We start from the raw sequence: 15343 nt of genomic DNA on the forward strand, positions 1-15343 counted from the left end.
TTTCCCAAGTTCAGTTTTTTTAAACACTTGTTCAAAGTAAAAGACAAAAATAAACTATCCTGTGTTCCTCGGGCTTAAAAAAATATGAGAAAAAAGCAGCTCTTCTCCTTCACGTATCACTAATGATGTGCAAAGCTGTTGGATCTTATCTAAGCCCTCCCCCGAAGCTCAGCTGCTGTCAGTCATGCTGCCAGACCGGAATGGCAAAGCCGACGCAACAGCCGTCTGTGCCTCATTAGGGCTAAAGAGCTTGGGGTGGGGGCATGGTTTGGGAGAGAGGTAAGAATAAAATATCAGGCCCACAGCAACCATCAGTGGACAGGAGAGAGCAAAAGAGGGGGAGGCTAACTGGGACCTATGCTTGTGTGCACAAAAGACCACATTATATTTGATCATTTCCGATTTGTCAAAGGAGCAGATTACAGTTTCTGCTGCGTACATCATTTCTGGGAAGTGCGGGGGGAGAGACGAATCAGGTGAAGCTGTGATGAAGAGGAGGACCACTGGGAGTAGCAGTGAACTAATGGTCTCCGCCTGCTTTTCTCTGAACCCACTTGACAGCGTTACCCATGGCTAACTGGCCAATTAGACAGCAGGGGAACCACTTCTCGTGGCAAACCTGTTGTGTCCTCACGGTTGACAGATCCTCTCAGTTGTGACACTCGGACTGTTTGATCCAATAAGCCATGAAAACTATGAAGATCTCGTCTGTCGGAATCATTTTCCTGTCCAGCCGTTTCCTGTTCCCCTTCTCGCCTCGTCTCCCTTCCTCCTCCTTTTTAATGCGTTCATTGTGTCCACTCCTGCCTCAAAAATATAAGTGCAGTAACGTTCGATCCACTCATCATTTTTTCCGTCTCCTCCCACATTTGATTTTTCCTGCAGTTGCTGGACGGCTTTTTAGGTGACCCCGTTATTTATTTATTTTTATCTCCAGTCCTTGTGTTTTTGAACTTGTCTCACTGATCTCTTCATTCTGCTTTTTGAACTGGGTGTTGGGTTATAATGGCCACTTAACTTGATCAGTGTGCTTGTAAGGCACTCACCAACACTGGAAATAGTTGGCTTACAACCTCTTATTGCATTGTGCCAACATGAAAACTAGTTTAAAATGTACTACTATAGAAAGTGGCAACATACTTCCACCTAGGTGTATAAAGAAAATCATTATTTTGATTAACTTGATGTTAAAACAATAATTATGCACCGTGTCCTACCATTGATTCTGTTATTCTTAACAATCTACTCATCTATTGTTACTTGATTCAGACCTGGATTTGCTGCGACAGGTTTTAAGTAGGAATGCATCGATACCACTTTCTTCTAAACCGATACGATACAGATACTTGAATCTGAGTACTAACCATTACCGATACCGACACTTTTTCCACACAAAGAAATGCAGTGAATTGGAATACAAGTTTTATTTTCTTCTCTGCTTGCAGGAAAAGACTGTGAGGAAGATAAAATGTAAATATATTAATAGAAATGATCACAAAACTAAAATATTAGGTGAATAGAAATGATAAGTTACAGCGAAGCCACTTTCAGGCAACTGCATTGGTATCAGTTCCTGGTATTGGTAAACTTTTACAGATACCAGCATCGGTGCATCCCTAGTTTTAAGTCATCAAAAAAAGGCAACTGGACTTATTTATTTCCTTAGACTATTTTCTTCACAGCTTTTTTGGGAAGACCATTCAATAAACGCTAATAACACACATTGAAAACCACACGTGCTCATGCCATCACACAGCCTCTACACTTTTCTGATGTTAGAGAGTATAAATTATGTTTTGTGAGGTTTATATTCATTAGAATGAAACAAAAAGTAAAATTTATTATTGAGTTGTTTTTATCCATACTACATTTCTCTTAGCCAGTGATAAACCTATCTCACACTCATTTTGGCTTCCAGCTGGTATTGATAGCATATTTATTACACCTAATCCCTTTGTTACAATTGTGGAGTGCTGCAGCAGGTTTGAGAAAAGCGCCGTTCTGTCCGATGGGAACTTGGAATTATGACATCTGTCCTAGTTTTCTTTAAGGTGTGCATTATAGAGAATTGTCAAAACTTAGTTAGCAAGTTTTTAATCTTCTAAAGTCAGTCTTTTATTTAATGAGTTTATTTCATATTACCAGAATTAAAATTAATTGAATGCACTTTATTTTTTGCAGCTTATTTTGTTTGTTCAACTCGAATAAAGACCAGTGCAGGAACTTCTTTCTGGTCACTACAATAGTCTTATATATTGACTCTTTCGGGTATTTGCCCTCTGTGTTCATTTTTGCACTGTAAAATCTGATTAATTCCATTTACTTGAAAAAATCATGAAAACTAATTGCACTTAAAATGATAAGTGCACGGGACTAGGTATTATGTGTTGCGGGTACTACTGCACACAAAGTAAAATTAACTTAAAAAGCAAGTCACCCCCTACCAAAGTATTACTCCACTCCCACTTCCTGTTTGAAAAATGCAACAAATGCTGTTGCCTAGCAGACCGAGAGGGTGGAACCACTAACAAATACACACACACACAGGCTCACAATGACATTGTGACATCATATGGTACCAGCTAACGTCCTAGGGTACCTCTTAGCCAATAGCGATGGCAGATTTAAATTCAAATGCAGGGCAGTTTTTACCTGACAACGGCACAACACTGACAGTTTTAGGCAGATTATTCAAATTTGAATTAAAATGCATTAAAGTTCCAAATTATTGATGACATTTGTCTACAGCACGAATAGACACTCATTTATATAGTTTATCAGAAAAAAAGTTGATTTGAGGAGACTTGCTCTTTAATTACAAGTTACTTTAAAGAGCAAGTCACCCCCTACAATAGTCTTACTCAACCCACTTCATGTTTGAAAAATGCAACAAATGCTGTTGGCTGGCAGACCGAGAGGGCGGAGCCACTAACAAATACACACACACACACAGGCTCACAATAAAATTGTGAAGACAATGTACCAGCTAACGTCATAGTGTACCCCTTAACCAATAGCAATGGCAGATTTAAATTCCAATGCAGTGCAGAGTTTTTACCTGACAGTTTTAGGCAGATTATTTAAATTTTAACTAAAATGCACTAAAGTGCAAAACTATTGATGACATGTCTCATGTCTCGGTCTGCTAGGCAACAGCACGATTAGACACTCATTTATATAGTTTATCAGCAAAAAAATGTTGATTTGAGGGTGACTTGCTCTTTAACTAATACAAACCAGTACAAAGTATTAAGAAATTAGTTTACTGAACTAGTTTTTTAAGTTATACTCGGCAGTGAAAACCTAAGGACAATTTTAAGTATGTTGTACTAGTTTGTCTTAGTAATAGTTACTTACATTTAAGTGTATTTTACTTTGTATGCATTAGTAGCTCCAACACATAATTACTTAGTGCTGTGTACTTATTTTAAGTGAGTTTGTTGTTTTAGCTCTTGCTTCTTAATTTAATGTCTGTATTTGTATGTAAAACTAAATATAGAGTAAACTTGTGATATTAATTAGCAAAGTGAACAAGGTGAGTGCAGATTTATTTGCAATAGAAAGACTGAAGGCAACAGGTTTTTTTTTTTTACCAAGAATGATCTAATTTATTCTTACTTTATCCTTCAGATTTAAACAAATGGTTTGATTAAAGGAATTTAAGTAAACAAGGTGTTATCCTGATATGCAGAAAGTAGCTTGACAGTAGCATTCTTGAGACATCTTACTAACAGATCTGTTTCTATATTAGCAGAGTCCTTGCCTCATTGCTTTCACAGGAGATAATTCTTCAAAATAAAAAATCTGAGTTGAATTTTTTTCACCTGGATTATTTAGAAACCTCCCCCTCCTTAATAGAGTTAGTGAATATGGAGAAGGAGCGTCCAAATGGTAGAGTCTTGATACGTCATGCGCTGGCAGCTCGGCAAACCTGTGAGTAGAACGTAAAGAGCAGAGTCAAATTAACACCAGTCAGATCTCATATCGTGACCCATGCTGGTATAATGGTTTATTTTGGTAGCAGTTTTAACAGCCTAACAGTTTCTGATTTTATGTTGCTGAATCTCTCAGATGGGTGTACTCATGGATGAAAAAGTAATTTTCCAGCAAACGCCCGGCTTTCTCTGATGATTTTCCTCAATTTTAGTTCTGCTTCTTTTAAAAAGTGGGGAGAAAATCCAATTTGCTGATAAAAATACACGTAAATCCTTCTTTAGGTCAAATATTCTCTCCCTGTAAAACATTTTAACACCAAGAGTGTCAGCGTAAGAAAAGAAGCTTTAGTTCTAGATGTTGTGTAACCAAGATAGTATTAGTTCTGTTTTCTTTTCCTCACAGAGGTGAAATTATGGAATTAGGGTTTGGATGTTATTTAGTTGCTGTGGATTAGTTGGACTTGGACCGCCACTGATGCATGCAAGTGGAGGATGGAATAATCCTACAAGCTAAAATAAAAATGCATTTTGTGTCACCGTTTTAAAGAAAAAGTATTTCCAGCTTTGAAGTGTTTTCATCAAAAGACATTAAATAGTTCCGTCTGCACTAACGAAGTTAATTTCCTTGTTTCTTTAATAGTAAGTGTGTTTTTTCACAGCCCGTCTAGATTAAAGCACCAGTAGTTGCTTTGGTTTGGTGGTAATTAGAAGGTATCTGTTTGAACCTTCATTCTCCTCATCAGACTGAAAGCTTTTACACCTTCTCGTCACGTTGAACGCAACTCATTTACACACCAGAAGCATAAGGACTCTTTCATGTTTTTGTGGTGAGAGGTGTAGCTACAATCTAGTGTGTTGTTTTCATCCCTTGCTGCTTTTGACAGTTCAATATGAGAGTATGATTAACATATCAAGTTCCTTCAAATATATAATTAACAGAAAGTCAGCAATTGCTTGTGTGTAGCTCCTACATTAGAGCAGAGTGATGATGAAGTTAATAATCAAGTGACACACTGGACACAATAGCTAATTAACCTTCTTGTTTCTTTGTTTTAAAGGGTTATTAGAGTGTGAATGTAGATAAATATTATTTATCCAAGGCTTTAAAGAAATGGAAAAAGAGGAAATTAGTTTGGGTCTTTTACCCATAATAAGATTATATTTTTCCAAATGTGATATTTTTTTATTGTATATTCTTAGTTAATTACCATCTAATGGTATTTAGCAGGAATTCACAAATTTAGGCAAATATCGAGATCCGATACCAATATTTACAGATTACATTAATATAACTAGGGATGTAAGAAAAATTACAATACATTAAAAGCTGCTTTTAGCTGATATGCTGCACAGATTGAACCACCTTCTTTATGATCTCAAATGTGCCCCAACTCTTAGCTTTTAAATCAAAATGGAAAACTTTCATGTTGTCATCAGCCTTTGAAGGATTGTTCTTATGCTGCACCTTCTGCCTTGTATTTGCTCATCCTTTAACTTTGTTTCGTTTTCATTTTTAAGTTGTACTTTCTGTCTTGTTGATTTCATTGTTCTTGCTATTCTTGCTAATGGAAAGCTCATTGCATTGCCTTTGTGTGTCAAAAACAAGCTGCCTTGCCTATTCAGTTCTAGCTGATCGTCTTGGTTTAAATTAGACTTGTCTGCTTTTCTGCTGTTGAAAAGGTTTAAAGTTTAGGTTTAACAGCAAGCATTTTGGAAGTTTCTCATCCTTGGAGAGAGAATCTGTCCAACTGTTCGACTCCACTGAACCCAAACAACCTACAGCTTGTCCTCTAACAGAATCAAATCCGTCTTTATCCAGTTTACCAAACCAAAGAAATGGATTTCCTCGACCTCTAGGCTTTCCCCTACATCTGTAACCATTCCGATTCTGCACCATTAAAAGGCTTAACACAGTTTCTCATTAGAAATGCGTTACAGTGTGACCTCAATCTCCACAGGTACATGATGCTGATCAATGGGAAAAGTGAAGTGTACATGATCGACAGAGACAACGCCGTCTTCCACATAGCAAACCTAGAGTTTCCTTTCCGGAAAGATCCACGTGTTCATTTATCAAACACTCTACTTGATGGGGTGAGTCGTTGTTATTCCTTGTACTTGTGTTTCTTTATGCTGTTATATTGCTACATGTTCCATGGGAATACTCTAAGTTTTCTAGTTTGTGACTTTCTCTGTGTCCTCCTTCGTCTTTAACTTTCTAACAGTCTCACACTGCTCCTGGTGCTTGGTCTTGCAGAAAATTGACATCAGTTGAGAGCCTTAGATGAAAGGTGAACGTTTTTCAGAGTGAAAGCAGAACCTGTCGAAAATCGCTGACGGGAACACGCTCACACGTGTATTGGAGAAATAGCTAATTAATTTTTACACAGCTTCCTGCGTGTGTTTTTGCCGCAGCGCTCTGCTGTGCTCGATGACTTACTCATGCTGTAATAGAAGGCTGTTTGTGCTGTTTAGGTCACGCAGGTCCCTGCTTTCCTCTAGCAGCAGGTGCACAGGTATGACTCATTTCCCGCTTTGGGAAAACAGGGAAGGAAATTGCCACTGCTTGATTTCATATAGTCAGAAGTTTGATTGCTACTGTCTTGACACTCGTATTGTGAAATATCCCAGTGTAGTCATTCTTTTATTTTTTTGCTCTTGGTTTATTTATTTTTTTTGCCAAAGTCGAGAAATTTAATGCAGAGCAGGTGCTTGCTTCTGTTTGCTGGCCTGTTTTAGCTTTTCACTGCTGTGTTCTGACTTGCATTTGGAGGACAAGGATGGATGCAGGTTCCGTTTACCCAGGATCTAACTTTGCTGTGATCATTGGTGACAAATGGCAAACAGCATTAACAAGGGTGTTTCCAAAAAAACTTGAAACAATTGTAAAAGTTCTCAAATTGTCCATTTGCCTCATGAACTTTGAACCTGTTTGAAAAATTCTACACGGGCTTCTGGGAATCGTTTTGCACTGTCATCGTGAGTCAGGAAGTGTGAGGAACGTGAGATAACGTTGGGAAGGGTTGGAGACAAAAGTGTGGGGAAATTATTTTAGACTTTATCTGATTAAATTGCTAAAACATGGAAGTTAAAGGAAAGCAAGGCAGTTTTGGCTTGCTTTTTTGTGCCCCCTAGTGTCCGTTTGTAGAACTGAAAGCAAAACCTATCTCCTCACTGCACGCTCATCGTTTTAACACCTTAATCTAACAGCTGAATTGTCTCCCAGCCTCCCTTAGGGTGATTCATCACTACTGTAGCGTCATGAATGGCCTCTAATTTGTGACAAAGGTCACATTTTCCCAGCTGGGTCAAACTGTAACTTTGCCCCACAGATTTACCACGCCAGGAGCCGTGATGTGTGCTGGAACAACATCTTTATCTGGCTGCTGTTCCGTCCCAAGATGAAGGACACTTCAAGATTTCACAATAATAATTTCAAATAATAATTTTAATAAACTCTTGACTTTATTACTGTTATTACAGTCATCATAATAATCATCTGGTTCAGTATAAATGTATTTTAATTACTGAAAAGACTTATTATGCTTTGGGTATCATAATATAATTATTTATGATAATCCGTGATGTGTGTTCAGTAAACCAGAAGGTCATCTTGCACGTTAACCACCTCACGCAGAGGGGAATCCAGGGTAAAGTTAAAACCACCTCACATGTCTTTATTTCATGACCAAGCTTTCTGACGCTGAGAGGGCGTGTTCTGAGGGTTTTGTTAAAACCAAAATCTCTGCAGCAAAAAGCCAGTTCTTGAACCATACCAGGGGATGAGGGACGGCCGCCCAAATCTCTACAAAGCACTCTGTCACGCCGATAGACTTGCTTCGAATAAACGCAACTGTAACCAGCTGACGCAAAACTCCTTCAGAGTTATTGATTTTGAGATGCAAATAGTTTCACCAGTCGAGTGACCCACGGAGACATCTCAGGACCGATTTGGTCGCATTAAGGTCCTTCTACCAACCTCGTGCCCGGAGGACATCATCTAACAAACAGCGTTAATTCTAGTATGTAGTTAACCACGCTACACTACATTAAACAAATCAGCTGTTTTTGTGATCTAGAACATCAGGAAATGTGCTGGAACCAGACTGCAGCGCCAGGTATATCAGCTCAAATGTTTTTTAAGTCCAACACTGCGGCCCGCCAGTCTGAAGTTGCAAGTGGAATATTCCGGCCACAGGGGGTGATAGAGGCTGGTTGGCATTTCGTTAACCCTGTAAAGGGTCATATTTAGCACAAACTGGCTCAAGAAAATTATTTTAAAACATGAAACATTTTCTGGGTATCTCTTTTAACTCATTCACTGCCAGCTTTTTCCTGATCAGAAAAGCCCTTCGCTGCAAGCGGTTTTCAGCGTTTTCACAGTTTTTTAAGAGTCACAGAACGTTGCGCTCTATGATGATGTCAACGCCAAAACTAAAACAACAAAGAGGAGACTCAACTCTTACATCAGGAAGAATCCGCGCGTTTTGAGCCTTATCCGTTCTTTCATAATCTGTTGTTGAACTGTGATCGGCAGAAGTTTTTCCGGCTCGTGCCTCACTTTTTTTTTTACAGCAGTGGCCCAAAACGATCGCCTAATGGGCTCGACACACGGGAGGCGACAAACGACTGCCATCAGCGAAATTTGTCGCTGTCGCTTTTATTACCTGTCACACGGGAGGCGATCCGCGGCAGCGGCCAGCGGCAAAGCCGTCTACGCGTTCTGTTCCATTGTGAAATCGAAACTTCCGTTGTTTTGTTTGGCTGTGTCAGGTTGGAGGGAATTAAGGTTATTTAAGCGGTTCAGAGTAAAAAAAAAGTGGTAGATATGTTTCACAAGGTGCTGCTAGAGTTATGTGAAATCTTACTTCTGATTTTACTTTATAAAACATAATAATAATCAACTTCTCCTCCATGTTTGCTCGGAGATGTGCGGAGCATCCTGTCCGCTCATTGGTCAGTGAATGAAACCTCCGTTGATTGGTCCTCGTCCGAGCGACAGCGATGAAAAGTTGAAAATGTTTCAACTTTCTGGGATCGCGTCGCTGGGTCGTACGTGCACGACACGTACACGAGTGCAAACTTTCACACGCACGTTTTTCGCGTTTCGCTTAGTAGGAGAGAGACCCGCGATTATCGCTTTGTCGCGCATGTCTCATTGAAAATGAATGGAGGAGAGGCGATGTCGCCTCCCGTGTGTCGAGCCCATAACACATGGATTTTCTGCTTCCTGATCACATGACATGTGTAGCGTAATGGTTGTTGGCTCTTTTATGAAAGATAAACCATTCTACATAATAATCTGGAATATTAATTTTTACAAATTAATAACCAAATGTTATATAGATAAGAAGACTCAAAGGTTGTTTTCATTGATAAACTGACGATCATATCCATTTGTCTGTGTTTCAGTTCAATGAAAAGACAAGTTTAAAATTTAAGAGTTTTAATTCTTCAATTTAAACTAACGATTTGTAATGACAATCATAGGAAAAACAATCAACATTGGCAACCTTGTTGGACAATCTTTAACAGTTGATATTTTAAGCTTGCACAAATAGACCTTGTGTTGGATGTGCTAAAATTGAGAATGATGGAATTATGAATGCGCGCATGCAGGTGTCTGAGATTGCTTCAGGGAGAGAAAAGGTGATCTGAGTAAAAAATGATGTTTTGCAATTAAACTTTAGTTCTTATTAGAAAAACAGCATCAGAACGCTATCTATTGTGTTCTGCCTCACCGTACTTAGGACCCCCTTTAGATCCGGACCTCGGAGGATGTGTTATCCAGGTGACATCTTGGCTGGCAGAGGAGACAAAGGTATGCGACGGTCCAGTCCCGAGTTGACCTCGGTACACATTGCTGAAGCGTTCGGCAGACGCGCTTTCTCAAGTTTAAATTAACTCAGAAATCAAAAGACTCTGGGACGAGTCTACGTTAGCTGGTTGCATTTTAGCTATTCTGTTTGGCTTGACAGAAATAGCGTGGAGGGAAATAGGAAGCCGGCAGGGCTCCTTTCCCCGTGGTGTTCGTTCCGCACTTCCTCTCTCTTTCGTTCTCACTCTCGTTCTGACTAACTTACCAAAACCACTTCTCTTCCCAAAGCAAACTTGTTGTGCGTCATAGCAAATGTGTTTTGAGTTACTGTTAAGTGGGACCTGTGTGAGCACATGTGAAGGTCATTGCTAAACATCTTCAAAAACATTATTCAATTAAGTATACTGATTCATTATAGTTCATTATGATTACCCAAAGCATAGTAATCATTCATTTGATTAAAATACATTTATAATGAGCAAAGTGATCAAATGATTATTTAACATTTATAATGAAGAAAGTTTAAGACTCTGTTTTATTATGACTAGACTGTGTGAGAAGTCCTTTCTTCTGGAGATGTAGGTGTTCTCAATGTTGTGGAGTCCTTCAGACTTGCTGGCGTCTTAGGTCTTAATCTGTGGGTGAAAGTGCTGCGTGACCCAGCTTTGACCCAGCCGGGCAAATACGACCTTTGGCACAGAAAACCCATACTTCCTCACGTTACACATGTGACATACGCAGATGAAGATCGGCTTTAGAACTGGGATGTTTGTTCTCATGGTGCAGGGGCTGGTTCCGACGCCCACACAGTAAAAAAATGCAAATTATGACAAGTCGTCGTTGGCAGTGCACAGTTGGATTTTAAATGACGACTTTTGTCATCAGTGGCAGTGATGAGTTAAAGTTTAAATAAGTATCCCCTAGTGGCTGGTTCCAGTACAGATTTTAAGTCCCACCTCTTTCCTTGTAAACAAATGGGACATTTTTCCTGATTAAAAACCAAAAAAATGCCTTTTTACAGTAACTGACTCCAGTTGATTGCTGCCTTATGTTCGGTTCTTCATTTTTCTTTTAGGTTTAGCTGTAATTAGTTTTTGATGAACACCATGATTATGTGCAGTTAAGTACATGAGACCTTCAGACAAACCCCCACAGTGCTCAGACTCTGGTTTCACCAACGTATCAAATGTCACTGCTCTCATTTTCAACAGCAGAATAAGTCTGAGGCATATACATTCTACGGTCTGTTGTTTTGACTCGTGATCCATTGATGCTTCTGGCTTTCATTTCGTATGACAAAATCTCTCTTGTTGGTTGTGCTTCAATCTTTGGCCAAAGAGACCAGCTTTTGTCTTTTCATGCTACTTCACAGTAATTTTATAATGATCTTTATGTTATCTCTAGTTCCAGTTTTGATTAACAGCCCTGAATAGATTAAAGTCCTGGTGGCTTTCTTTTTGTTCTGGTAATAAATTCATCTGCCGCTCCCTGTCTTTGCACTGGTTCATTGCACCAGATGCACAGCGATGGCAGCCTCGTGGCATTGCATCATTTCTTCTCCTCCAACCCTCTGCCAGTTACTTGCCTCCCATTCACTCACTTTCTCCTCTCTGCCAGTCTGGCATTGGCAGTTATTTTTAGATATTTGTTGTTGATCTATGAGATGTAAAGTAAAACATCCATCAGCCAGTGATGATGCAAATTAGCATTTTTTCATTGCTTTATAAAACGATGCCAGTGGTCGTCAGCATGTGCGAGTAGACAACTGTTGTCCTAGAAGAGTTGAACGCAACTGTTGGATTTATTGTTTGTTGATAGGTTCAAAGCTGTGTCTGTGTGTTGAAGGCTGTTTGCAAAGTTTACACTTCTGAGAGTTGAGGTTTTGTTTACGATAGTTAAAGAGATGAACAGTAAAACTGTCTTTTTTCTGTCGGTTGTAGACGATAAATCTGGTGTCAGCAGACAGTGTGTTAGCTTTGTGCAAAAAGATTGTCATCCTTTACCGCTTCTTGTCATTTAAAACCTATTTGATTTACTTACCACAGGGGCAGGTGGGAGCCATGCAACTGTTGCAAAACTCAGAGAAACTGCTAAACAGATGCTTGATTTATTTTCTTCTGTAGGCCTTTATCAGCTCACATTAGCCACAGCGGTGCTCCGTCTTCACATTGTTGAATGCAAAAGTTATTAAACATTTTAACTTTTGCAGATAGCCTGATGTGGCAGAAATGAAATGTTTAATAGGACGTTTTGAAAAGGCAAGCAAGTTTCTAAGACACTGATAGGTGAAACAACAACAAAAACTCTTCTGTCATTTCTTTTCCAGTGTTTTCCTGGTAGGCAGCAAAAAGGAGAAGGATCAGGCGCTGAGGCGGCATGCCGTTCTGCATTATTTTCAGTCAGCAATGGGATTTTTTTATTTATGCGTTCAGATTTGTTCACCCTGGGTTCACTTTTTAATGACTTGCCCAGGACTTTAGCAGTTTTTGAGCAAATGATTCCAAAGTTTGCCGTACAAATAATTGCATTTACAATGTATGTTTCTTCCCCATTCTGATCAGTTCATTAATTCAACTAAGTGTGCAATCAGTCGGGCGAGGTAAAGTTTAATGAATCTCTTTATAAAATAAAGACTGTTGTAAATACAGGATTGGAAATAGGAAAAACAGAAATTTATGAAAAGGATGCAATTACAGTAAAATTTAGTCCTAATGGTAAATAGTGTAGTATAATTCTTTAAATAATGGAAAAAAAATTCGAATTTTATAAACAAAATTAAATGGATATTTTCTTTGTAAGAATATACATTAAAAAGTGGAGACTTAATGTTTCACAAATTAAAAGTCCACCTTTTCAGTTGTGATTGTTTTCTTGATGAATAAGAGGAGCAGCATATTTTAAAATAGGAATTTACTGCCATGATCATATAGTCACATGATCACAGACTTATCAATGGAGCACAGATTTATTGATACAATTGCCTGTGATTAGCAGGTGTTCCCCTTTATAAATCCAAGAAGGACAACCTAGAAGTAGTGGAACAAAATCGGTTCATAATAGGGATGTCCAATATTACCAATCTACCATTAATATCGTCCGGTATTGGCATAAAAATGTAAGATTGAAAAATATTGGTATTGGTTTTCAGTCTTTTAACGACACAACATTTACATTCCATACATATATTATACATCAAACTCCTCAGCTACTTCTCCTCTCTCTCAAAATGTCAAAATATGACAAATTTGAGGTAAATTGTTTAGATCATTTTGTTTATTTGGCACAACTTGTTACGTAGAAATTTGCCGTGTTTAGTGAACGTACACTGTCCTAATAGCACATAGCTTTGTGTAGCTAGCCAGCTAACACCACGTAGCTATGTGTAGCTAGCCAGCTAACAGCACGTAGCTATGTGTAGCTAGCCAGCCTTAGAACTATTTCATTTCAAAAACCTCAAACCAGATCTAAAATGTCCTGTTCTGGTAGAATTTTTAAAATAGATTTTACTGTTTGTGAAACCTTTTATCCTGTTTTTGACTAAACAAATCAGCAAACGTATAACTTTCTTATAGGAATTTCCCACTTCTATATATTCTAACATAGGGCTGGGACTTTAACAAAGTTTGCTAAACGATATTTTGTCCAGCAAGTGTTTGATGATAAACGATATTATTGTCGACATTATCGAGACCAAAATAACCACATATGAAATGTTTATATATCATAATAATGCAGCAATTAAAACTTTAACTAACATTGGAATGTCCAGAACCAGAGTTTCTAAATAAATAAATAAAACAAAGCAAAAGCTAATAAAGGACTCTCTCTTTCTGTTAGAAAATATTGCATTAAAACAATAAAATAGACCCTAGATATATCGAGTTCATCTTCATCTATCATACAATTCAATGATTTATTGATTATTGTCCCAGCCCCATTCTAATGTCTCTAAATGTTTCTGACTTAACTTGAAGTCCATTCATAGCAGCTGCATCCCATAATATCATATTGAAAGGTCTAATTGAGTAAACTACGTCTTTATCTTCAGTGAAAAAGCAGCAGAGCTTTGATTAAATTGTTTATGAGAAGAGTTCACAAAGTATAATTCTCTAAACGGACGGTTTCTCACTCTTCCACTCTGAGTTGCATTCCTGCAGTCACTTACATCAGTTCGGCAGCGGTGGTGTTTTGATTTCGTCGTGGCTGGCGCTTCGTCACCATGTTGTGTAACACTTCCCTCAGAACTGGTCGTGTGTTCGAGTGTCCTGCAGCACAAATGCACCTGACCTCAGCTTGTGAGCTTTGTATAATAGATGTGCAGTGCTATTTCTGTTTCCTGTCCTCCTTCCCCAGATGCTACCTCACACACACACTGCACATCTCTCCGGTTCCCTGCTCTCCTTTACATCGCTGCAGGCTTCCCCCGTCCCCAAACACATATCCTCCCGGGAGTACTCAGGCTCCAGAGTCCAGCAGAACTTAGTCCATCCTTCTCTTTGCCTCAAATCACTGTCATGTAATATTTTTGCTCTGGTCATTTTTGTCCTGACCTTGTCCTTTTGTCTTCCTCCCTGCAGGAGATGATCATCGACAAGGTGAATGGTCAGCCGGTCCCTCGGTACTTGATATATGACATCATCAAATTCAACGTGAGTAGGACGACCTGTTATTTTTAAATATGCACAAGTTAGGGTTCACAAAAAAAAGAGCATATTGAAATGCGATAGTATTAATAGTCTATTCAGATCGTTCTGCCCTCGTGGGTTTTGGGGTCTTGCAGACAGCAGTTCAGAACACGTATAATTGCATCAAAGTGTTGAGCTGTGTTGAAAGAAGAGACCTCGATCAGGAATGAGATTTGCTCCTCACTCAAACCCGAAGAGTCAGATTCCCAGCTGGGTTCCTTCGGGGCTGTAATGGAGCAGGCTGCAGAGCAGTGCTCATCCAGACTCAGAGCTTACTCGTTCTGCTTAACCCCTGTACCCTCTCACCTACCAGGCTTACACACTTGAATTATATTTCTAACTGAAACAATGATTTTACAGATTTTGCTGTGTTACATTGGCCTCTTTTCATTTGACATTGATAAAAACACCTACATTTACATCAGTAGCTGCTTTACTGTGGCAAAATAAGAGTTTGAGCTATTTTAGTGAGATCTGTCCTGCAATAATTATTAGTTCTTATAGGATGTCATGCTGATGACTCAGCTATTTCCACACAAGACTGCATCTAAATATCTGCAGCTTCATATTATATTATTAGGGTATATTATATTACATATTTATTTGATGGGATGCCTCTCTTATTTTGACTTCATTCACTTGAAGACAACTTGGGAAGCCCACAGTTTGCCTAAAGCAAGCTTTTGCTGTCTTTAAAAAGATCTTGATGAATACCTTGGGATAAAGTGGGAGCGAGATGGCCATTATGTTTGTCTGTCGCCTCTTTTTCCTCCATCGATCAGAGGAATTGCATAAGCAAACTGGCTGAAAGAAAGCTCCATCGGTGAGAGGAATGTCTGTAAGACGGTGCAGAGGTTAGTATCTCCACAGGGCTCCCTCTGAGCCATCGGGAAAGCGCTGCTGTA

The 15343-nt window shown here is 38.9% G+C and overlaps 1 protein-coding gene across 2 annotated transcripts in view; it reads left to right on the forward strand.

Moving 5' to 3' along the window:
- The window catches only part of rngtt (RNA guanylyltransferase and 5'-phosphatase), a 116774-nt gene that overhangs the window by 22114 nt on the left and 79317 nt on the right, over positions 1 to 15343 (forward strand). For both annotated transcript variants that reach the window (XM_015947531.3, XM_054748073.2), the window contains exons 9-10: positions 5894 to 6029; positions 14331 to 14402. In XM_015947531.3, coding sequence (XP_015803017.3) covers positions 5894 to 6029; positions 14331 to 14402 — 208 coding nt within the window. The remainder of the gene's footprint in view (positions 1 to 5893; positions 6030 to 14330; positions 14403 to 15343) is intronic.

Source organism: Nothobranchius furzeri, chromosome 2, assembly GCF_043380555.1.
Source record: "Nothobranchius furzeri strain GRZ-AD chromosome 2, NfurGRZ-RIMD1, whole genome shotgun sequence".
Classification (NCBI taxonomy): Eukaryota; Metazoa; Chordata; class Actinopteri; order Cyprinodontiformes; family Nothobranchiidae; genus Nothobranchius; species Nothobranchius furzeri.